The sequence below is a fragment of the Acomys minous genome (genome assembly GCF_964271855.1).
Source record: "Acomys minous genome assembly, chromosome: 10".
Taxonomy (NCBI): Eukaryota; Metazoa; Chordata; class Mammalia; order Rodentia; family Muridae; genus Acomys; species Acomys minous.
In genome coordinates, this window is record NC_140491.1 from 67,263,026 (window position 1) to 67,288,099 (window position 25,074).

The 25,074-nt window shown below is 52.1% G+C and overlaps 1 protein-coding gene across 17 annotated transcripts in view; it reads left to right on the forward strand.

Moving 5' to 3' along the window:
* Window positions 1–25,074, forward strand: part of RAPGEF1 (Rap guanine nucleotide exchange factor 1) — a 122,413-nt gene that overhangs the window by 82,627 nt on the left and 14,712 nt on the right. For 5 of the 17 annotated variants that reach the window (XM_084798580.1, XM_084798591.1, XM_084798582.1 and 2 more), the window contains 7 exons: window positions 975–1,454; window positions 5,881–6,083; window positions 7,980–8,135; window positions 19,653–19,910; window positions 20,677–20,772; window positions 22,323–22,408; window positions 24,793–24,904. In XM_084798580.1, the coding sequence (XP_084654706.1) occupies window positions 975–1,454; window positions 5,881–6,083; window positions 7,980–8,135; window positions 19,653–19,910; window positions 20,677–20,772; window positions 22,323–22,408; window positions 24,793–24,904 (1,391 nt within the window). The remainder of the gene's footprint in view (window positions 1–974; window positions 1,455–5,880; window positions 6,084–7,979; window positions 8,136–19,652; window positions 19,911–20,676; window positions 20,773–22,322; window positions 22,409–24,792; window positions 24,905–25,074) is intronic. The other 12 variants (XM_084798587.1, XM_084798588.1, XM_084798585.1 and 9 more) reach the window with 5 other exon arrangements.

Here is a 25,074-nt window from a genome sequence, read left to right on the forward strand (position 1 = left end):
GACTACTCTTCAAGAAGTCCTGAGTTCAATTCCTATGGTGGCTCATAATCATCTGTAATGGAATCTGATTCTTTAGCTGGGTGTGGTAGCACACACCTTTAATCCCAACACTCCTGAGTTCCATGTCAGCCTGGTCTACTGAGTCTAGAACAGCCAAGGCTACACTGAGAAACTCTAGGGTTTCTAGGGAAAAGAACAGCAGCTCTGACTTGTTATTTTTCATGATTATTTTCCATTTCTCTTCAGTAATCAAGTCTATTTTTAGGATTTATGTATGAGTGCTCTATTTGCATGTACACCTGCCCAATGGAAAAGGGTACCAGATCTCATTACAGATGATTGTGAGCCACCATGTGGTAGCTGGGAATTGAACTCAGTACCTCTGGAAGAGCAGACAGTGCTCTTAACCTCTGAGCCATCTCTCCAGCCCAGTATCTTTTGTTTGTTTGTTTGTTTGGATTTTTGAGACAGTGTGTCTCTGTGTGGCCTTTGCTGTCCTGGACAGCTTTGTAGACCAGGCTGGCCTCGAACTCACAGTGATCCGCCAACCTCCGCCTCCCGAGTGCTGGGATTACAGGCATGTGCCACACAATACTCAAGTTGTAAAATGTAGTAAGATGCTGGGGATATGCTCAAACTCTGGGTTCTATCCCCAAAGCACAAAAAAAAGGAAAGACACATATTCTATGTGTCTTTTTGAGCATGTCTGTGTAAGCGTGTCTGTGTGTGTGCATATGTCTGTGGCTGTATGTGGATCTGTGTGTGACCATGTATAAAAGTACAAAGATACAGAGACCAGCATAGCCAGCAGCATCTCCCCGCCTCCTTAACTTGTACGCTTTGTGGCAGATAAAGAATAGCCAGGTAAGAAGAAGCCCACAGGAGAGATCAGGTACACACCATGTCCTCTGCAAGGGAGATGGAGCAGAACAGCTGCCTCGCAGCTAATGGGTATTTTCCTGTGTGGTTTGCAGATCACTATGACCCCGACTATGAATTCCTCCAACAAGACCTCTCCAACGCAGACCAGACCCTTCCACAGGCGGCCTGCAGCCTCAGCCCACTACCGGAGTCCCTGGGGGAGTCTGGGCCTCCATTACTTGGCCATCCTTTCCAGCTGCCTCTGGGCAGCTGTCCCCAGCAGGAGGGGCAGAAGACAGACACTCCACCTGCCCTTCCCGAGAAGAAGCGCAGGAGCGCAGCCTCCCAGACCACGGACAGCTCTGGCTGCAGGGTGTCCTATGAGCGGCACCCCTCACAGTATGACAACATCTCAGAAGATGACCTGCAGAACTCAGTCCAGCCCGTGCCCTACATGCCCTTTGCTGCTGTCCTTCCCTTTCAGCAGAGAGCTTCCACAGCGCCTGTTGAGTTTGTGGGAGATTTCAGTGCTCCTGAGTCAGCGGGTGACCCAGAAAAGCCACCTCCTCTACCAGAGAAGAAAAACAAACACAGTAAGTGCCACAGTGTATAACCCTCTGTGTTCTGCTCTGCCCAACACGGGACCAAAGGCAAGCCTGTGCCCTCGCTCTTTCATGTAGGATAGGCTCATAGGTCCATGTGGGTGTTTCCAGGGCCTGATCCTATCACTATTATTGATGGTCCTCGAAAGTCTGATTAGCTCATCTCTCCTTTGTGGTCTTGAAATTACAGGCCTGATGCTCCCAGGTGTCTTCTATAGATCCCATCCATTGACCCTTGTGACCTGAACACAATGTGGCAAAGGGTCATGGCATGGAGCAGCATTGCTGTGATATCACATGAAGTGACATGTGTATAAGCAGAGCCTGTCTAGCCCCCAGAGGGTTGTCCTGTGTGTGGACAGGGTGCTCACAGTGACCTAGATCAGAGCTAGCTGCCTGGAGGGCTGAGGTCAGCGCCTGGACTGGATGTTTTAGTAGATAGATCTTGTTAGGCTGGGTGGATCTGGGAGGCGGAATGTTTGTAGCTGCAAGTTTGCCATAGCATTACTAAGGGACATTCTGGACATTCCATCTTTTCTCCTCCTCCCCAACTGTTCCACATGGGAAACTTGCAGGCCACACTGCCCCACCCTCTCCCTCGCCTCAGCAACACTGTTCTCAGATTTTCCCTTGCAGACTAGATGTTCCTTTCTGATATGTGTGGCCACATCAGCTGCACAGCTCCATGGCCCCTCACCCTGGTACAATCCAGCATGAACACCTAGAACTGGACATTGCACTTCTGACTCCCTCCTGAGGTCTCCCACTCCCAGAGAGAGAGCGGCCGAGTGTGTAACCACATTCCCCACACCCAAGACATCTCACAGCTTTGTCACAGCCTTGGTAGGATGGTCCCCAGCTAGAGAGAGAACGGCTCGGCAAACTAATGATGTCATTCCACGTGTCCTGTAAGCTGGCTTGCTACAGACTGAGCTCTGCTGTGAAAAGACATGGCAGTTGGGAACAGATCTCTCTGTGTCTCCTTCCACCCACCTTGCCAGAGCACCATTAGCACTGGGGGCACCCTCTTTCTCATCAAGGGAGCCCCGTGGACTAGGTGTGGAACGGGACTGTGTCTGTTAAACTGTACCAGATAAATGGGAAGCCTCCCGCTGCTTGTGGCTCTTAGAACAGGTGTGGGCCAGTGCCTTCAAGCAGAGCCTGCTGCGGGAGTAGTGGCAGACAGACGGGGAGAGGGGCCATTGCTTCTGTTCATCTCAAGTCTCAAGTGGCTGAAATGGTCTCCGGTGGCATGAGAAGCAACTGAAGCTCTGTCCTGCTGTGACTAGAGCACTTTCTCTTGCAGATTCCTTAGGACAGCCAAGGGCTCAAGGTGATGGCTCTGAGCAGTGAAAGCTTATGTAGTTTGCTTTCCAGGCAAGGTCTCAGAGCTGCCGACAAGAAGCAGTATGGGGTTCAAGCCTGCCTGGGTCTGAATGCACCCAAGCCCACATGGAAAGCCTCTGCCCTCCATCCTTAAGACCTGCTGTATTTTCAGCAGAGGTCTTTTTTTTTTTTTTTTTTTACTCCCATGCAGGGTCCTTTTTCTGTGTTTAGCGAAAAAGCCCCAAACTTTAAGCACCCTGAGCTCAGTTCTGGTCCAGAGTCTGCCCTTCCCTCCCTGAAGGGACCATTAGAGAGTCCCACCTGTGAGTGGGGGAGGGGCCTCACAGAACTGCTGTGGGAGGAAGAATGAGTGAACATCATCCCTTGGCACCTGGTACCTCTAAAGCAAGCTCGTACATGGGCAGTTCTGATGCCATCAAGTCTTCACTGAGAGGGGTGCCCCAACATCATGATGGGCCTGGCTCTCCTTGTTAAGAGTAGCCCTGAGGACTGTCAGGGACTGATGTTCCCAGAGCCCATATCTGAAGAAGTGCCTGCAGCCAAGCATTCCCCGCCTTGCTGGCTGCTCTGGCATCTGAGGCACTGCCCAATGTGGAAAGGAACTGTAGTCCAGTCCTGAGAGGGTGAGCCGCACTGCTGTTCTTTTGTGTGTAGCTCACAGGTCTCTACCAGGACCTCAGCATCTGGAGTCCCTAAAGGCCTGGGCACATTGGGTATAGGGGGTTGCTTGGCCCTTCTGGAAAGCCAGTCGTGGGGTTGGGATCACCCCTAAGCTGTGACCGAGCAGGGATACAGCAGTACCACTGTGCGGCTGGAGGAGCAGTGGGAGCACTCCTCTTCCATGTTCAGCCATGGGGAACGTAGCCATGTTCTGTCAGTGCACAGCAGAACCAGCAAGCTCTCTTGTATTCTGTGAATAAACATGGCTGCCTGCCTTTCAGCAAGAACACCAGGAAGAGCTGCCAAGAGAGCACCTTTGCCAACACCCTAGGGCCACATGGCTGCCAGGGAGAAATAGACTCCTGCCTCAGGCTGCCTTCCTCTGCCTTCTGACAAGTGAGCCCCCAACTCTGGATATCAGAAAAATATTCATACTGTAGAATATATGCTCCTAGCACTTGGGGTGTGCCCTAAGGAGAAAGTATCTGCCTGGGAGAGGCTGAAGGCTGCTGTCCATGTCTCAGCCACACATTGACTTAGATCCTCTGGACCTAAGCCCAGGGTCCTTGACTTCATAGCTGTCGTTTTTGCGCTCTCTCTCTCTCTCTCTCTCTGAGTGGATTGATACTCAGTCCTAACTAGGTGTTAAAGGGCCAACAATGTCCTCTCTACCAGTCCTTCAGTGTGTGGGGGTGGTCCCAGTGCCCAGGGTAGAGATGGGTCTGCACACAGATGGAAGGCCAGCCTTGACTCCCCTCAGATGTCAGAGCAGCGTTCAAGTCCTAGGCAAAGTGCTCCATCCCTTTTCCAGAACCCTCTAGCTCTGTGGACAGTAGGGCCCAGATAACTCAGAAACAAAGCACAGGCTGACTCCCCACGTGAGGCTGGCAGCCCTGCACCTGCTGTGTGGAGAGGTGCCTGCAAGGATGAGACCATGAGATGTGACAGCTGAGCTTTGGCTCTCTGGCTTCTCTACTCCCTGGGCACATGAGGTCCCTGCTGAGGCCGAGGCTGGCCCACCAGGCAGACAGGTTATAATAGGCAGCTTAGCTGGGGGACACCACTTAGTCTCCATGAGCAAGGATGGTGGGAGCAGGGGTGAGAAGATGTGTCAGCCAGCATTTGTGTGCTTCCTCCCCTACCCTCCATCCCTCTTTCTGGTCTGGCCTGTGTCCCTTCAGCTAGGAAGGAAGCCCAGCTAACAAGTCCCTAGAGATGCTTGCTGGGAACGCATTTCATTCACCCAGTCTACAAATGTTTGTGGAGTCAGGCGTGGCTCCTGCCCTGCTACAGCTTCCCTCCTGGCAGGGAAGGCGGTAAATCCCACTCCATCTGCTTCTTCCCTGCCCTGTTCCACATTTCTGTCTCCCACCACAGCGCCCTTATATTCCTGATCCTCACTAAATAGGCTTAGAGCCATTTCACCTTACCACGGGAGGCCCAGATACTCCCAAGAGGCGCCTGCTGTGGGTGGACCCTGTGCTGGGGTAGAGCCTGCTGCAGGCGGCTTCTCTGGGGCTGCCCAGCCTCCCTTCCCTGATCTTTTGTGTGCTGTGCCCTGCCCACCCTTGCTACTTTCCCCAGTCTTGGGCCTTTGCATTACCTGTGGACTAGAGTGGAAGACTCTGTCCTGTCCTCACATCATCCTTAGGTAGTTTAAAGTCGTACCCCACAGCCGCACTTTTTCTTTCTCTGTGGGGCTGCTACACCATACCTGTGCATGGTATATTCTGTTGACCCAAAGAGAGTATGAGCCCCATAAGGCAAAGGATTCACCTTGCTGATCCTGTGCACTCCCAGCACCTGTGCCTGTGCCTACATGTACAGCACTGCATGCTCAATAAACAGTGAGTGAGGAAAGGCCAGACTGCCACATAGGGAGAGTTGACAGGGACCTGGGTGGGAAGGCTATGGATGGGGAGCCCCTGGGCACAGGAGCCCTATGTGTGTTCGTATCTGGCAAAGACAAGATAGCCGAGGCCAAGCCCAAGGGCAAGCTGAGGCTGAACAGTCCTGCAGAGCCTCAGGTACTGCTGAGCATGGAAACCCCCGACACCTGCAGGAAGGGAGCAGAGTGCCCCTTGCACTTATTTTAACAGAACCTTGTTTGTAGAGCTGCTTTAGGCTCACAACAACACTGAATGGAAAGTACAGAAATTTCCCACACTCACAGCCTCCCCAGTGCCGATACCCCGGCAGAGTGGGAACTACCAACAGTCATCACACCCAGAGCCCGCCGCGCTCTGAGCAGAGACCAGGTGGGCGACGGGACGTGTCCACCTTCATAATGGCACCCAGAGTAGCATCCCTGCTCTGTGAGGCCCCAAGCTCTACCTGAGCATGAGGGCTGGCGGGGGCGGCTCTGTGGGCTCTGCTCTGGTGAGAGGACAGCAACACCCTCTGTCCACAGTGCTGGCCTACATGCAGCTGCTGGAGGACTACTCAGAGCCGCAGCCCTCCATGTTCTACCAGACGCCGCAGAGTGAGCACATCTACCAGCAGAAGAACAAGATGCTCATGGAGGTCTACGGCTTCAGCGACTCCTTCTGTGTTAGCGACTCCACACAGGAGCTGGCCCCTCCGCCCGCCTTGCCCCCCAAGCAGCGGCAGCTGGTAAGCAGTTCCCCATCTGTGTCCTTGGCTCTGCAGCAGGTGACCAGAGCTTCCGGTCCTGGCAGGCCTCCAAGAAGTGGAGACCCTGGCCTTAGGTGTGTTCAAGTCCCTGTGTCCCATGTGGTGCCTCCATTTCCTTCCTGGATGCTCAGCAGCAGCCTGTCCCCCACACTGCTGTCATCCCACCCTGGGGACAAAGACTTGTGCTCAGAATGTGTGATCACTCTGCTGACAGTCTCTTGTGCCCTCCCTTGCTTCTTTGCTCTAACATAGACCTCACAGACAGGAGGGACTCAATCACGCACAGAGCGCTGTCTGTGTGTGGCCATCTGTGGACTTGACTTTCATAATGGGCCTAACTGTATGGAGTGACTTCCATCCCATCCCTGGCTAGTGACGGCCCCTTGGGAGCAAGTTCCATTGAAGCAGGATGGCTCCAGACAGAGCCACTTTGTGCTACAAAGCCAGCAGCAAGCGAGCGTCCTTCGCTCACCTCTGTGACGATCCTCAGCTCACATGCTCACCAGGGGGCGGCAGAGCACTGAACCCGCAGCTCTCCCAGCCTTCTTCTCCTTGCTGAGTTCAGGATCAGATTCTCTGGGCCAGCCAAACTCTGCAGAGGGGAGGTCTTAACCTTTGCAGAGCTGTGTGGGCCGCTTTAGTGCCTTGCTGGCCAATCCAGTTTCTGGCAAGAGAAGTGACTTGGGTGTCCATCTAAGCCCTTTTCTGTGTGTGTGAGAGGAGGAAGTGAGCCCTGTTTACCTTGTAGTGCCTGGAGCTTAGCCTAGCACACACATACAGGAGCTGTTTAGCCTTCCCAGGCCATAACCAGCCAGCTAAGCAGGCATTTGCTTCTCCCAAGAAGCTCTGTGCTGAAGGAGGCAACCTCTTCTAGAGAGAAAAGATTAAGCTGGGAATTGGGAGCCTGGGGGTCCGGCCCTGTCCATGGTGCTAATGGGAACTGATGCCACTCTGCAGTTGTTTGACAGAAGGTTATCTTTGTGGGAGTACAGAAGCTGGCCCAGGAAGGGCTGCCGACCAGTCCTTACTGAGGTTGCTCCTCCATGGCCTGTGGGTTTCCCTGGGCACCTATGTACTGGGAAGTCCATAGACTGTGAACAACTGCAAGCAGATTCCTCACATGCATGTGGAACAGAACAAAGATGTGCCGGGAGACAGCCTGTCCCACCATGCAGCAGGGTGAGGAGAGACCAGCCAGTTAGGGACCTCCCAGGCAGGGTGAGGTGCACAGGGTCCTCACCACAGTTTTATGCACAGCTGCGCATAAAGAGAGGCTGGGGACTAGAACTTATCTCCAGGCCACAGCTATCCAAAGCCCACTCCAGGTGAGCCCTGGCCTACTACTGACCTGCTGTGCCAGCTGCTGCTTGCACACGCATACGGGAGCCGTGCATATCTTGTATACAAATGTGATAGCAGCAGTTACACTTCTTCACACAGAGTGATAGACAGCGTCTCATTTGACCCTCCCCCGAATGTACACGGAAGGTGCAAGAGTTGGTCATGGTTTTCAGATGATGACCCTGACCACTGAGCTCTCTAAGAAGAGCCAGCGGTGTTCTCCGAGGGGTCCGGATTCAAGCACAGGTAGACTGACCCGGGCCTGAGCTCTGAGGCCAGAGTGACTACCCAGGTCCACCCCACTCTAAAGAGCTCAGGGCCTGGGGCAGCCCAAGTCTGCGTGGTCTCAGCCCACTTGGCCTCTGAAAGTTGGCATTAGACTCTGCCATAAGACGAAACAGCAGGGCCCCTCATTTAGACAGCCTCTGGGGAGCCAGGCAGCCATCCCCTGCAGGACACCCCTCAGCTGTACTGCCATGCTGACGGTTCTCTGCTCTCTCCTCCTCCCTGCCTTCCCTTTCACCCTCTGCCCAGCAGGCCTCCTATGCTGCTTCTTCCTTCTCTGTCTCCTACTGTGTCCAGCAAACTAAAGTGGCCTTCACCCCCGAGGACGGCAGTGCCGCTCAGGGCCTCAGTGTATCCGTGTCTAACTCCTTTCTCAACCGGCACGGCAGCTTGCCTGTGCCCTCGGTGAGTCACTCCCCGCTCCTCTTCCTCACTTCCACCTGTCACCAGCCCTGTCCTTCTGCAGATCTCTGCCTGTCCACAGGAAAGAATCTGAATGCTTGGTTCCCCGGGCCTTGGGGACTGTGGTTGGGGGTGGTATGGGAGTGGAGGCGTGGGCTGTCCTGTCTGGACACTGGTACAGAGCACAGCCATTTCTGCTTTTTGTGTCCTGCCCTCCCATGGGCCTGGGGCTGCAATTAAGAGGGTTTGGTCCTCATATAGGAAGCAGGCAGACAGGTAACCAGGTACAGGAGTGACGGTGGTTCAGTGTGCCTGTGGCTTACAGCAGTGACCCTTCGTCATCTTGCTCAGGACTCAGCTTAGGAGAGTGGTGTGCATGCAGATATCTTTGGGACCTGAGCTGGGACAGTTGGGCTAGTTTGTCACCACTGTCAGGCTGGTTTGGGCTTGTTCTTGTAGCAGCTGCCGGCTTCCAAGGCAACAAAACAAATGGAAAAGTGTCAGGTGCCCTGCAGCCTGAGCGCAAAACTGATGCAGGGTCACCACATGGGATCACAAGGATCCTTGGCTGGGAGGTAAGGGGAGGAGACCCTGCTCCTGAGGGGCAGTACTGCCTGTCACCCTGACACAAGCCAGTGTGGGGAGGCCTCACCAGTGTGTAGATAGCTCGGGGGTGACACACAAGAAAGCCCTGCTTTCTGGAGTCTTCATCTGCCCCAGAGCCAAAGCAACCACCCTTACTTACTCCTGTGACCTTCTCTGGTGAGGCTCAGAGAGAAAAAGAAGAGCCAAGTTCACTTCCCTTGAAAGCAGCTTGAGCTCAATATTGACATCTCCCTGGATCTCAGAGTGATTGAGAGAGCTGTAGCAATCACATGAAGCCCCGTGCGAAGCTGTGTCACTGCCCATCTGGTCTTGTCCTGCCTCTCATCCTGTACTCAGGAGTAGAGCGGATGACTTCAGCCACCCAGCGCCCATCTCACCCAGTGAAAAGCTTGGATAGGTGACCGTAAAACTTGCCCAGGTCCCCAGTTTGGTTTTGTTTCCTGTCTGCCTTTGTCTGGAGTTTGCAGTTCAATGCTCAGGGCCTGCAGGGGGGCCTTGTAGTGTAGAATCTCCCCTTTTCAAGGGCTCAGCAGTGCTGTGATGTGGGGCAGGCTGAGTCACCTCTGTCCTACCACACAGATAGCCTAGTTCCTCAGAAGGCATCTCTAGCAAGCTCCCTCCACCAACCTTGCACAGCCTTGGTTCTAGACAATCCTGGCCCTTGTCTGTTAATGCACACACACAGGCGTGCACACACATGTACACCCTTGGGAATTTCTCCTTATCCTTCTGAGCTGTTAGCAGACAACTGTAGGTGACCTGGACTGTGTGCTACAGAAATACAGACCAGAGCATTTTCTTAGGTTTGGGTCTGCATGTGTCACACTTGTGGAATGTTGAGGCAGCTTACATTATTAGCTACAGCTCCAAGAGAGAGTCCAAGGGGCCACACTAAAAGGATATGTTGTTTCAGTGAAAGGAAAGAGCCTCAAGCACATGAGTGCAGGCTTACATGCTTGGTGTGTGTCAGCTGACAGAGCCCCATGCAGTGATCGAGAGACTTGGCAGCTCTTTCACAGTCTCTGGTTAAGTCTAAGATAAACTTAGACACAGGGTTCCACACTGCAGTCAGAACACGTGTGGCTTAGCTACAAGAAGGATGGAAATGGGTGCCCGTATACCTGAGAGGGGCACAGTCAGATAAGCTGAGAGAAACTAGGCTAAGGTGTGAGTGACAGCAGGAGTCACAGTTATAAAGACATGGGGAGAAAGAGAAGTTGATTGGTAGCTTAAAGGACAGTTGTGTCTCAGAGACAAATGACAAGGAAACATGTTTCAAGCCCAAGGCCTTGCTTCAAGGATGGTGGCCAGGAAGCCCAGGAGTCTTTCTGAAGAGCCATCTAGAGCATTAGCAAAGGGACCGAGGTCACAGGCCCAGTGATCAGTGACAGTACCAGCCATCCCAAGTTTCCCCAGGACCACACCCAGTAAGAACCAGTCCCAGCTTCCTTTGTTGAGCAGGTCCCTAAGTGTTGCCTGAGCCTGGGAGCTGGTCCCTAAGTGGGCTCCCATGCTTTCCTGATATGGGTATTGCTCCTGAAGATTTGAACAGCAGCCAAGAAAATTGTGTCTTCAGAGTCATTTAAACTCACCTGACAAAAAAAGGGGCTGAAAAAAAAAATGAGGCTGAGACTAAAGCATGAGGATGGGAAGGAATGGCCTTTGCTGGCCCTCCTGACCATGGCTCATCGCACCGCAGGCCTGCCCTGCGTGCATTTGAGATGTATCCTCCTGGCCTTCCAAAACTACCAAGCTACCTGAGCCTTCAGAGTGGTACCAGGCACTTCTTCCTGTCCTAGACTCTCCCTCCATGGCTTTCTAGGTTCTGTCACTCTGTGGGCTCCTTGGTGTGTCCTCGTTGTAGCTCAGCTATGGAACTTCCTACCTTCCTGCTAGCTCTCTCTTCACCTGTGTCCTGGCCATCTGGTTGTGTGTCTCTTCTCTGTCCTGAACAATTAGTTTGGTCCATATTTACATTGCCCTTGAGCAGTAGTGACGCATTGAGACTCTGACCACGAGGATGCCCAGTCCCTCTGTATACTGCAGAGTAGGCAGTAGAGAGTCACCGCTCCCTTTCCAGACTGTCTTGTGCCCCTTTCTTTTCTTTTTAATTTATTTTTCAAGACAGGGTCTCTATGTGTAGCCTTGGCTGTCCTGGACTCACTTTGTAGACCAAGCTGGCCTCGAACTCACAGCGATCCTCCTGCCTCTGCCTCCCGAGTGCTGGATTAAAGGCATGCGCCACCACACCCAGTTCATGCCCCTTTCTTTACCAGCACCCATTCCAGATGCTGCCATCAACAAGAAACCTGTTAGGGTGCTAGGCTATTGGCAGGTTGCTTTTCCATTCAGTTCTGGATACATAAAACAGCTCGCTGGCTCTACTTTGAGAGGTTATGTTTAAATCTCATAGTGATGCTTATGATTTAAAACAAAAATCTTTGGGATGTGAAAGCTAAGTGTATCTAGGCATAGTGGTTCTTGGCTTGGCGGAGGTAGCTCTGAGTTTGAGGCCAGCCTGGTCTACAGAGCAAGTTCTAGGACACCCATGGTTCCACAGAGAGACCCTGTCTTGAACCCTTTACCCCACCCCACCCCACCCCCCAAAAAAGAAAGCTACATGTATATTGTCATGGACCTCAGTGTTCTGAAAAGGGTGTAAAGCAGCTGTTCTCTCACTCTGGTCTCAGTCAGTCCTCTTTTCTCCGAGCTATTGGATCCAGGTTTGGGGGCATCACACATGTGTCCTTCACAGAAGGCCCAGGCCTCATATAAGCACAGCTTCTGTGCTGTGGCCATAGATACTCCGGAGCCACCTCCTGAGATGCAGGACTGGATCCTTACCCTCCACCACTGTGCCTGTGTCTCTCCTGGCCATAAACAATATCTGAAAATCACCCAAAGGCCACCACAGACACCGTGGGCACACCACCTGATCTAAAAATCAAACAGAAGTGAGAGAGAAAATAGGAGAATTAGGACGGGCAGGAAAGGGTACTGCCCATCACGGGGCATGGAGAGAGGCTCAGGCTTGGCATAGCACAGCAGCCCTTCCTTGTCCCATCTCATCTTGTCTTTATCACTTCCTGGCCTAAGCAAGGCCAAAGCACACTGACACATGAGAGGAAGGGATGGGATGGAGGAGTGAGACCCAGTGACCCAGGGACAGAGCCACATCCTTCCCGGCTTGTTCCGGCTTGGGCCTGCCTGGCTTCCTGGTTTCCATGAAAGGTTTCTTGCATTTCTCACATCAGGAGGGTTTTCCTTATGGGGGAGGAAGTGCTTGTTCTGTGAAAAGCCACTTCATAGACCTCTGTCTCACCGGCTGCAGTTTGGCAGCACAGTAGTCTGCAAGCCCAGATCCAAGGATCTCCAGCTAGTTTTCTGCCGACTTCTACCTACTAGTCAGCTCTAAGCCAGTTTGTAGCAAGTCATCACTGAGTATTCATGCCTGTCTCCCCAACCATTTCTTCTCTGTAATGGCTCCACAAACACCCCCTGTTCAGCATCCACACAGCCCTTCCAGTGCCACAGAGCCTTCACCTGGAGCTGGTACCTTTTTCTCCCATCTGCTGCTGCCATAGCCACACCCTGCTTTGCTCCCCCAGCACCCCACTTCTGTGGTGAAATGCCCCCAACCCTGCAGCTCCAGGGCCAACACTCACATGGTCTTCTGAGGCTCCAGCCGGCCCTTGAAGTAAGCCATAGTCCCTGCAGTAGCTCGCTGTGCACCTTTCTGACCTTATAGAAAAGCCCCAGGCTGCCGCAGGCCAGCACTGCTTGAGTTCACCTCACTTGAAGCCTCCTAGAATGGTGGATGTGCCCTGCACACTTGTACTCCTCCCATGTATCTCCCACCTGACGAGAGGCCGTGTGTAAATTCCTAGCTCAGGGAAGGTAGGGGCAGGACCAGGCTGCCTCACTGCTGGGGACGGCCAGGGAGTACATAGAGCCCAACTTGGGGCCAGAGGCCAGGGCTCCTTTCTTGAGGTTTTCACAAGCTGGGCTTCTGAGAGTGCCCCTCACCACCCCACTAGAATTCTAGGCTTACTGTTGTCTTCTGTGCCCCATCTGACACCAGAGTTCAGGTTCCAAGAAGGTCGTGTGGTGACATGACCCCCAAGGGCACTGCTCCACACAGGTGGCTATTGCCTGACCTCCTATCCAGGACCTCTTATAAATCTGTGACAGAGTATTTTTCCCACTCAGGATGTGACGACACCAAGGCAAAGAAGCTAAGTTATGTGCTCATAGTGTCAAGCTAGGACCAAGCTCAGAACCCAGATCCCCTTCAAGAAGAGCACAGTGCTAAGGTGGCCTTGATAAGCTCCTGGGATCCAGTGCAGCTGGTCAGAGATGCCTCCTGGCTGCCTTGAAGGAGTGCATGTGTTTGTCCTTCGTGTTGTCAAGTGTAGCTGAAGGAGCTACAGATGTGATGAGAGCTCTACAGACAGGTGAGAGGCTGCCAGGCTGCCCAAGCCTCAAGCACAGGAGAGTAGTCCACTGGCTTGCCGGGCCAAGCGCAGCTCCCCTCTGGCCTGGCTTACATCTTGGGGCTGAGACTGCCGTTGAGGTTGAGCACACAGCTCCCTGAGATGTGCTGGGCTTCCCGGGCCTGTGTGGAAGAACAAGGGCTTTGTCCCCACAGCTGCAGGAGCGTGTCACAGAAGTGACTTTGTCAGTATTTACCCTCAGTCCACTTAAGCAGAACTCACTCAGGCAGAACAAGTCTCTTCTTTTATGCTTTTGTTTTTAGAGTTTTTAAATAGTTTTTCAAAATAAATGCCCCAAGAAGGTTTTTGGGTTTTTTGGGGTTTTTGTTTTGTTTTGTTTTGTTTTGAACAGGGAACGTGTTTGGACATGGCTTGATGCTCATGTCTCCCTTTTGGTAGGTTGATGACTGAAGACTACAGACGTGCCTTTCCTTGCCAGGAACAAAGACAAGTGGCCTGTGACAGGTCTGGAGGCTCATGGCATCAGCCTCTGAATCTACCACTTGGCTTTGAAACCCTCCATTTGTTGTAAAATGTAGTTCCTAGAATTAGCAGAAGAGCCTCAAACAAGAGAACTGCCCTAGATAGGTCAGCCCCAAGATGGGCATTGGCAAATGGGATGATGTGGGGAGCGGTGTGACCAGGACCCTGGACCACATCCCATCTCCAAAGGAGCCATGGCAGTCTCCCCAGGTGACTGTTGGGTGCTTGGTAGCAGCTGAAGCCTGGCTTCCTGCCTGGCCTGCTGCTGCCCGCTATGCTGCTGGCCAGCCCTGCTGAAGTCTGTGGCTCTGAGCACAGCACCCAGGGAGAGTCCACGGAAAGACTCCTAAGTCATGAAAACAACTTCCTTGCCTTTTAAAAGAGCAGCTGTGCAGTGAGTGATCCATATTTCTTTTCTTTTTGTTTCTTTCTTTGGCTTTTTGAGACAGGATTTTTCTGCATAGCCCTGGCTGTCCTGGAACTCACTCTAGTCCAGGCTGGCCTCAAACTTAGAGATCCAAGTGCTGAGATTAAAGGCATGCCCCACCGCCCTGCTCTTATTCATATTTCTTTTTTTTAATTTTATTTTATTTGTACAATGTTCTGCCTGCATGACTGAAGAGGACACCAGATTTTACTATAGATGGTTATGGACCACCATGTGGTTGCTGGGAATTAAACTCAGGACCTTTGGAAGAGTAGCCGGGGCTCTTAACCTCTGAGCCATCTCTCCAGCCCTCATATTCATATTTCTTTTTTCTTTTTTTGGTTTCTCGAGACAGGGTTTTTCTGTGTAGCCTTGGCTGTCCTAGACTCACTTTGTAGACCAGGCTGGCCTCGAACTCAGAGAGATCCACCTGCCTCTGCCTCCCGAGTGCTGGGATTAAAGGCATGTTCATCATATTTCTGATTCTAAGAGCATCCAAAACCTAGCCATCCTGAGCATGTTTGTTGCAGGGACAACCTGTCTCTGCAGCCTTCCCTGACACTCTGCAGTGCAGCTTTAGTTACCATCATGGCTGTCTTGTGCTGTTATTTAGCTGGGAGCTCGGCAGGGCTGGATCAGATCCCTCACTACTGATGTGCAGGCCGCCCTCACACCCGAGCAGCCTGCCCACCAGAGGAACTAAGTGGAGGAGCTGGAAAATATGCTGCCCTGCTTTCCTGCCAGCACAGGCCCCATCCCCTGGCATTTTTTAATGCCAGGACTAACAGAAAGTGTCACTGGCGCTTGACCAGCATCAGGTGGCTCTGACTTTAATGAATTGGCAACAAACAAACAGAAGGTTGTCCATCAGCCTCCACTATTTTTTTTTCCACTCCAAAAGTCAGTTGTTCTTTCAGGCATATCTTTTCAGAGGAGCCAGCTGCTGCTTCATCTTTTCTACCTGGCAGTCAGGGCTCTGCTCTCTCCAGCCGTCCCTGGCTTACACGACCTGCCCAGCATCATACAGTGCTCGCCTGAGGACCCCCTGAGCCAATCAGGATAGCTAGGTGAGGGCCTGGTCCTCTGATTCCAGTGTGATGCAGGCCACCCTGTGCCACCGCCTACCAGCACAGGATGTTAGGGAGGTGGTCTCTTCTCCTTCAGTCAGAAAGATTATAGCAGCACCTCCTGTCAGCTAAAGGAGATGAGCCACACCAGCACGCTGAACATAGCTGCCCAGGTCCTCAGGTGTCCCATGCTGACACTGTCTGGCACTGGAACCAGCGCCTCTCCTGGTTCTCATTTCCTCTGACACCACTTACTCTATCCCCTCCGAAGTGTGCAGGTCTCAGACAGGAGCCGTGAGTGTCCTAGAATCCTCAACCCAAACAGCCTCTCTAAGGCTATAAATATGAATTCCTGCTGCAGAGGGATCTCAGAGGCAAAACCGAGCGCTCCACAGATCCAAAAATAGACTCCAGGCTGCTGAGGGGCGGGTGGCTTTGAGATGGCCATCTGTGCCCTTCTCCCTGCCCTGGCGATGAGCAGGACCCTGAAGGGCCTGACAGATCCAGGGCGGTGAAAACAGTGTGATTGTGAGCCCCGCCCCCTGCACAGTGTCTAGAATTAGGAGGGCAGCCCAGGGCCAGCAGTGTTTCGTGGTGACTGGCGAGCCTTCCCAGCACCTCCCGGCACCTCTTCAAGCCTGGCTCCTGCCCCAGCAGGACTGCATAACTGAAATGCCTGAGCTGGCTAGGAGAGGGCTGGAAGGGAGGGGACACCCAGGCCCCTTGTCCCAGAGTCTGCTGCTGCCTCGTCCTTTTCCATTGACTCATCCCCACTCACAGCTGAGATGCTGTCGTGGGCCTGGCAATGGTCCACATGCCTTAGTTAACAATAGAATCAGGCAGTGTGTGACACACCTGCCACCCCAGCTGATGGGGAGGCTGGGGCTGGAGGAGTCTTAAGTTCCAGCCCAGCCTGAGCAGCATATCAAAGGATCCTTTCTCAAAAAATAAAACCGGGCTGAAGTGATGGCTTAGCAGTTCAGAGCGCCTGTTGCTCTTGAAGAAGGACCTGGGTTGGAATCCCACACCCGCATGGTGGCTCGCAGCTGTCACAGAGGACCAGTGCCCTCTTCTGGCCTCCGCAGGCCAACACTCATACATATAAAATAAATAAAATCTTTTTTTTTTTAATTTTTTATTAATTTATTCTTGTTACATCTCAATGGTTATCCCATCCCTTGTATCCTCCCATTCTTCCCTCCCTCCCATTTTCCCCTTATTCCCCTCCCCTATGACTGTTCCTGAGGGGGACTTCCTCCCCCTGTATATGCTCATAGGGTATCAAGTCTCTTCTTGGTAACCTGCTATCCTTCCTCTGAGTGCCACCAGGCCTCCCCATCCAGGGGACATGGTCAAATATGAGGCACCAGAGTACGTGTGAAAGTCATACCCCACTCTCCACTCAAGTGTGGAGACTGTTCTGTCCATTGGCTAGATCTGGGTAGGGGGTTAAAGTTTACCGCCTGTATTGTCCTTGGCTGGTGACTTAGTTTGAGTGGGACCCCTGGGCCCAAATCTGCCTTTCATAATGTTCTACTTGTAGGTTTCTAGGATCCTCTGGATAACAAATTAGAAACTAAGAAAACAGTCCAAAGAATCAACAAAACCAAGAGCTGGTTCTTTGAGAAAATCAACAAGATAGACAGACCGTTAGCCAAACTAACTAAATGGCAGAGAGACAGTATTGAAATCAACAAAATCAGAAATGAAAAGGGAGACATAACAACAGACACTGAAGAAATACAAAGAATTATAAGATCCTACTTTGAAGGCATCTATGCCACAAAATTTGCAAATCTAAGAGAAATGGACAATTTTCTTGATCAATTTCACTTGCCAAAGTTGAGTGAAGAACAGATAAACAAGCTAAATAGTCTCATTTCCCCTACAGAAATAAATAAAATCTTAACCTTTGGTAGCTCATGCTTTTAATCCCAGCATTTGGGAGGCAGAGGCAGGCAGATCTCTGAGTTTGAGGCCAGCTTGGTCTACAAAGCAAGTCTAGGACAGAAAAATCCTGTCTCGAAAAACCAAATAAATAAATAAATTTTTAAAAAAGCATGCAACTCTTTTAAATAAATAGATTAAAAAAAAAAACAGTATCTGGGTATAGTGGTGCATGGGTACACTCACAAGACTGAGACAAGATTACAACTTTGAGGCCAACCTGGACTACATATCTTGACCCTGTCTCAAAAAGAAAATTATACTGGGGGCTGACAAGACAGCTTAGCAGTAGCCAGGTATGGTGACTCACACCTTTAATCTTGGCACTTGGGAGGCAGAGGCAGACAGCTCTCTATGAGGTGGAGACAAGCTTGGTCTGCATAGTGAGTTCCAGACATCAAAGACTACATCTCCCCATCTCTCCATCTCAAAATAAGTCCCATCAGGTAAAGGTGTAATGATTTAAAAATAAGATAAGAGGCCAGGGCAGCAGATCTAGTATATGAGGTTTATTAAATGAGCATCGGAGGAGAAGGAAAGGGGAGAAGGGTACCCCAGAAAGAGAGAGAGAGAGGGACAGAGACAGGAAAAGATAAAGGGTAAGAGAGGGGGGGTAGAGTAAGAGGGAGAGGTGAGGTAGGACTGACCTTTTATATATCCCTGGGCAGGGCCACTCCCACATAGCAGGTAGGTGATGACATCACAGGTAGGCAGACTGAAGCAGAATCCCAACAAAAGGTGCATGTCACCAAGCCTGATGACCTGAGTTGCATCCCCAGTATCCACATGGTGGAAGGAGAGAATCAATTCTGACCTCCACACCTGCACCGTGGCATGCTCCTACACACATGAATAAGTAAATAAATGAAATTTTTTTCAAAAAATAATAAATCTATTCCTAAGCATCTGTTGGTCCAGCCAACTGTGTTGCCTCCTGTGAGGACTCCCAACCCTAGCATTTAGAGTGTTTTCTCCTATGTTCTTGGGAGCAAAAAAAGGAAAGCAAGTGTTGGATATGGGCTCTTGCACCAGCCATACTGAGGCTGTCACACTGACCAGCTACAGCTGTCCTCTGAGAGAAGGGTTGTCCTTTCACCCATTTTGGTTTGGTTTGGTTTGGTTTTGGCAGGGGGAGGGGTGTTGGGGAGTGTTTATCTTTTTGAGATAGGTTCTCTCTACATAGCCCTAACTGTCCTGGAACTCAATTTGTAGCCCAGGCTGGCCTCAAACCTCTGATCCCCTGCCTCCACCTCCTTTAGTAAATCTTACTGCCATGCACCACCACAACTGGCTCACGATGAAGAGAGTGATTTGTCCAAAGTCACAGAGATGGAAAAGTAACAAGGTATGGTGCCCTAAGTCGGGGGAGGGGTCAGAGGCTCTGCAGCCCGTATTGAGAATCACAGCTGACCCAGAACCAAAGAGAATGAGGCAGAACCTGCAGCAGTGTGACCTTCACAGCCCTGCCTCAGTGCCCGCCTCTGCCCGCTAGTTCCACAGCATCCTAGCACAGCCCCAGCTGGAGACCAGGTGCTCAGCACAGAAGCCTTGCTGGGAGCACATCTCCAATCAGCTGACAGCTTCATCTCTTGTTCCTTTTTCTTATTTCCATGGGTTCTGAAAATCCTGCACCACAGAAACTGTGCCAAGCCCTTGAGTGAGCCGTGTGCATGTTTCAGTTGGCACCTATGATGGGCACATGAGGCCAACAGGATGCGGGTGTCCCCTCCTCACACTGTTCTCCCAGGGCACCGGGTGGTTAGGGCCATGTTGGCAAGCATCTCAAGCACGGTGACATTACACACTCCTCAGCTTGGGGACCTGGAGCATGCTCCTTGGGCCTCAGAAGCTGTGAAGACTTAGGGACACCTCTAAGTCTGCCATCTGACTTCTCTGTCAAGTGAGAAGTTGGAGGAGTCTTGCCTCTGGCTCTGAGGTGACATCAGAAGGGTTGTACAATCATTGTATTTGTTAAAACTACGAAGAGCAGCAGGAAGGAAGGGAGCTCAGAGGAGCCGTAGTCTCTGCGGCTCCTCCAGTCATCTCTGAGGTACCTGCTCTTTTCTAAAATGGCCTGGGGTGCATTCAGCATTTACAGGATGGCATGTTTGTCTTTTAAGGGGTAGGATTCCAAATGAATAAGTGCCTGTGGCTTGAGTTCAGCCCCGAGGGCCCTGAGAGCTGGGTAGTAGAGGTTCCATTTCCGCCTCAGAGGCACATGGAGAGAGGGGGTGTCCTATCCTTGGACATCAGAAACCACTGTGCACATCCTGCTGGTCATATGCTGCTGCTCAGTTTCCAGCCTCAAGCTCCCTCTCTGGAAGCAGTGTAGACATGGGAGTCTGTAAGGGGGGTGTCTGGTGTGACCAACAACCCCCACTGAGGAAGATAGGACAGACCATCAGCGCTGAGCCACAGCTAAGCTAACCACCTTTTCTCTTGTCTGTTCTCTCCTTCCCACATTCTTGTTTGTGTGTTTTCTGCCTGGGTTCTGTAGTACAAGTCTGTGTTTAGGTCTTACTCCCAGGACTTCATGCCTCACCACCAAGCCTCCGTCCAACCTTTCCTCCCGCCTACCTCCTCTTCCTCTCCACATTTCCCACCTGTCCACGCGTCCCCGAGCTCGGACTTAGCGGTGCCCACCGTAAGCAGTCCGCCTCCCAGCGCCGTGGACGGGCCTCTCTCGTCTTCTCAGGACAGCAGCTTTCATGGGAACCCTATCCGTCTTCCTTCCGAAACCTCTTTCACTGACTCGGTGAGAACTCAGCACACACACATCCGGGCGCATCTGCAACTTGGCCTGCAGGGTTGTAGAAAATGATGGTGCTGCTCACAGAGGGCCTGTCCTCCCTCCTGCGGCCCATTCTGCTACTGGTGTGAGCCCACTCAAAGCACAACTGGATGGGCAGCCATGGGGGCCTCAAATGTAATAGTGTTCCACCTGATTCCCAATCTTTTATATAGAATTCCCACCACGCTGGGAATTGCGCTAGTGACCATTTAGAGCAGTAAGTTGTCACAAGGATAAGATAAAAAAACACTATGAGTTCTCTGGTGTGTCTGTGCACGCTCATGGAGTGGAAGAGACAGAGGTAAGGTTGCCTGTAGGGCCCATGTAAGGGCCCCTGTGCATGATCAGAGCACAGAGGGGAACTGCTTTACAGAGCGAAGGGGACAGATGGAGCGTCTGACAGGTCGAGACATTTCCCAGTATCTTGAGTTGTCAAGTATGTTGTTTCTTGCCCCCTACCCTGGGGACCCCTCTAGGCTACAAATGAAGCAGCTTTCTGGGAGTTTCCAGAATGGCTCTAAACACTTTAGAAAAGATCCAGCAGGAGACTGGGACCTAGCTAGCCCAGGGGCAGGAGATAGTGAGAGCAGCTTTGCCCTCAGCACTGGGGAAACACTTCCCAGGGATAGCTGAGGTAGCGCTCAGGCCTGCCCTGCAGCTGTTCTGTCTAAGTTGTGGAGCTGACCAGAGGGCCTGGCCCATTGTCTTTCCTCTTACCCTGTCTCCTTAGAGTGAAAATGCCACCAGTGAGGAAGCTGGTGGCGGTGAATATGTCAATCTGTACTCCTCTGGCCAGACCAACAAGGAGCTGGCTCCCTCTCGAGGAGTAAGTAACCTCGGTGGGTGGCCTTGTGCATGGGCCAGCACTGTCCCCCCTAAAGATCGCTTTCCTGGTAGCTGCTTCTGTTGGCTGAACCCCGCCGCCCCCCCCCATAAGCCTGTTGGAAGCCAGCCCATCCTATGGGAGAATATATGGCTTCCAGGTAGAGGTCTGCCCTGCTTTTGCTTCAGTGGTCATGGCACTTCTCAGAGGCTGACTGGATGAATCCTAGAAGCCACTGGACCCTGGCCCTAGCCCCTCCCTGGAATCTCCTCCCATTCATCTTTCTAGTGCTGCTCTTCCAAGAGATGCTTCTACTCCTGACCTCCAGATCCTCCCAGCATGCCCCACCACCCTCAGCTACTCCCAAGGAAGCAGGGCAAGTGATGGGAGCCCTCCTGGGAGCAGACTCCTCGAGGTCCATGCCTGATCATGCTGCTACCCAGCTTGTGGCCTCAGGGTGCAAAGCTTCTGTGGCGCAGGTGCAGGTAGCTTTCCAAGTTTGGCTTCAGCAAAACGGGCAAATTAAGAGGCTTCAGAGGTCACTGTCCCCCAGAGACAGACAAGCTCTTCTAGGGGATGAGGTCAGGTCTTCAAGGAACAGTGATCTACTAGGGGCACTGGGCAAGCCCAGCCTGAACATCATGTCCGTCCCATAGGAGCAGCCATGCCATGACTCCCTGGGGCTCTTAGATGTCTATGCCAAGGTGCCCCGCACACGCGCGTGTGCACACACACACACACACCAGCACAACATAAGCTCTCCTTTTGGTGGGATTTGGTCCTGTTTGTGAGAGCTGAACTAGTGTCCCCACCCACTGGTGACCTGTGTCACCAGCATCTTCCGTCTCTGAGTGTACTTTAGGGAGTTGGTGCCCAGGCCTCATGTGGGCCCCCTGCAGTGCCAGCCCCCCCATGGCATGCTCCTGGTGACAGTCCCTGCGTTGACAAGGCCGTTCTTCACCAGCACCTCCATGACAGCCCAGGGACATTGTGTAGTTGTATTATCAGTGGGTGTGGGGGCAGCAAGTTTGCCAGAGCATTCACATTTGTGTGTTTGAGCAGCTGGACTCCTTGAAATTGTCACTGGTTAAGGGTCATGACCCTAGAGACTGTAGAAAGTTAGGGAAGTTTGGGTACAGTGCTTAAGGATATACGCTTTGGAGGCAGACAGCCTCTAAAGGGTTCAAGTCTACTGTCTGTCATTTGGCTTCTGTGCAGTCAGTGGAGTAGAGGGATAGTGGTGGTTGCTTCTTGATGAGAGTGAAGGAATAGCGGGGTGCAGAGCACTCATTCCAGCACCCTGCACTCAGAGAGGAACACCCAAGAAGTGGGATAGCATCTGGACCCAAGCTGGTGGGTGACAGATGTTAGAAGGAATGGCACCTCCAGTCTCTGCAAAGGCAGGTGTTGGTCTCCTAAGGGCTTGTGTTCCTCATAATTAACCCCATTCATCATTAACTTGTTCGCACCTCCAGCTGCTCCATAGTGCTGAGAAGACAGATCACCCTAGCATGGGCCGCCTGTCCAAACTCCACTATTTCTTCTCTTTTCAGGAACCACCATCTGGGAAGGACGGACATCCCAGAGATCCGTCGGTCAGCAGTGCATCCGGGAAAGACAGCAGAGAAAATGGGGAGAGGTAGGAAGTGAGCAGGAAGTATCCAGCCCCAAACAGGAAGGTTACTAGTAACCTGCCCTCAATGGCCTTTGCAGCACCCAGTGTGCCTTCCTGATCACCCCTGTGCTGTCTGTTCCCGTACTCACTCTGGGCCCCCTTTTCTGTCTCAGACCCAGCCCACCTTCCTTGATTTTGGTTTCTTCTAACTTGAGGTCACATAGGAAGTGTAAAAGACCTTCCTACCAACAATTTGTCACTGTGGGTGTTTCTAGTCATAAATACGTATATTTTGAAAGGTTGCAGGTATTGTGACCCTCAGTCCGGAAGTAACCATCATACCACTCCTGACAAGTGGAAATAGTGACCCAATGTCACTGTCACACCTGTGACAGAAAAGGTTCATCTGGAAGGCAAGCCCTTCCCCTAGGAGGGTCTTACATCATACTTTGGTTTTATGACCCAAAGATTTGCAGTGCCTTTACACACCTTGTCCCTACCCTTCTCCATGGTGGTCACACTTGCAGATCCCTGGACCATTTAGTGCAGTGTGAGGAGCTGCCAGTGAGCATCCCCTATTGCTTAGTGTTGGTGTCACCTTCCCATGGGAGGGAGAGACCGGCTGAAGACTGGTCACCTGAGGCCTCATAATCTTAGCACACTTCCTGCTTGTCAGGGGCAGGCCTGGCACAAGCGCTGAGATGCTTTGTTTTGTTTTAAAAAGGCAAAGATCTGCAAGGTTCCGACAGGCCTCTGGGCGAAGCCACCTGCATCCTGGCCACTCGGATTCTCACTGCCATTAAGTCTGTCTGATGACTCCCCCAGTCCGGGTTGTCCCCAACTGTTACTATATCACTTGGCCAGAAAGGCGTGTGTGTGCTAAGCAAAAGCAGCCTGTGGGCTCTGTCACTTGCTTCACTGGAATCTGGTGTCATGTTCAGAGTGGAGACGTTCAGGTTACCCACCTCCTGAGGGATGACTTTCCCAAGAGCTCCTCTCAGAGCTCAGCAGACTTCTGACAGTGGAATGGTCAGAAAGATGAGCACACTGGTGGACAGAAAGAACTCCTGGGATGTTGTCTGCCTTGCGTAAAGGCCACACCACTGGCTGACCTAAGGTGTCAGCAAGCATGGCTCTCCCCAGGCCTGGCCGTGTTGGCAACTGGCCCATCTCATTCTTACTGATGGCACAGATTCCTGCAGCTCAGCTACAGAGCAAATGTACCCTAAGGCAAGAGGCACAGTGTGTAAAGGTGCTCCTGCCAAGGTGGGTCCTAGGGACCCAGTACTGGAAGTAGAATCGCACATTTTCCTCTGCCCAGCACACATGCACTGCACTGTGGCATATATGCATGAGCATCCACGAAAGATAAATTAACATATAATTAGTGGTATTATTGGGGTGTGTGTGTGTGTGTGTGTTGCCCTGTGACAACCTAATGGCTGGCCAGTATCTCACTGGATCTGGCCTAAGAATCCTCTTCCTTTGGCCAGATGATCCGTGCTTTAAGTCTGTCTGTCCAGAACAAGGGCCTTCCCTCTTGCTTCAGTGTGGTTGCTGCCTATTTTAAAAGCCATCTCTTAAGGCCGGACATGGTGGCACACACCTTTAATCCCAATACTTGGGAGGCAGAGGCTTCAGAGTTTGAGGCCAACCTGGTCTACAGAGTGAGTTCCAGGACAGCCAAGGCTACACAGATAAACCCAGTCTCGAACGCCTTCCCCTCCCCCCTGCAAAAAAAAGAAGCCATCTCTTAGATTGAGCGCTTGACAATATGGGGCTGCATCTGCTGGGTCACAGCTTTTTCTTACTGCTAAGCAGAAGGTCCGCAGAGTTCGGGCCTGGGAGAAGCTTAGGGGTAGCATGGAGGACCATGTAGCTTCCTTTCAAGTACTGCCCTGTGTGTGTGTGTGTGATGGGGCTGACCAAGGAATGGCTGGAACCACTACAGAGAGCTTGGGACCGTTTTCACTCAGCAGCCTAGGTCTTTCCCCCAGGTCCCAAGAATAGAAGTGTCCCCAAGCAGACCCAGGAGTCTAGTTGTCACCCTGGCCAAATTTAGACAGATGTCCTTGTTACCATGTTAACCGTAACCTAAGGAAGAAAGAGTTATTTTGGCTTACAGTCACAGCAGCAGGATCTTGGGCCATTGGCCACTTCATCCAGCCAGGAAGCAGAGATAATGGATGCTGGCACTCAGCCCAGTCTCCCCTTTTAGACAGTCCAGGGCCTCAGCATAGGGCACAGCACCACCCACAGTGAGTGGGTCTGCCCACCTCACCTAAGCTAAGCAGACACACACAGAGGCCCGACGCTGCTCGGTCTCCTTAGGTTGACAATAAGATCACCCATCAACCTGCATTGCCTCAGTCTGCAGGCCTCCAGGGACCAACAACTTCTCCCCCCAGGTCCCCAAAGTCACTGGATGCCCTGGAATCAGCCCAGTCAGAAGAAGAAGTGGATGAACTGTCCCTCATTGACCACAATGAAATTATGGCCAGGCTGACACTCAAGCAAGAGGTAAGGGTTCCCCAGACCTGAATCTCATAACCACCAAGCAAGAAGGAAGTGGGAATAGAAAAATGTGGCCTTGGGTGCTCCAGTGGGAGACCAGGGTTCTGAGGGAAAGCTCGATGTCCCTTTCTTGCCGTTTCCCCAAAGTGACCTTCGCTTTTGCAGAGCCCCTCTGA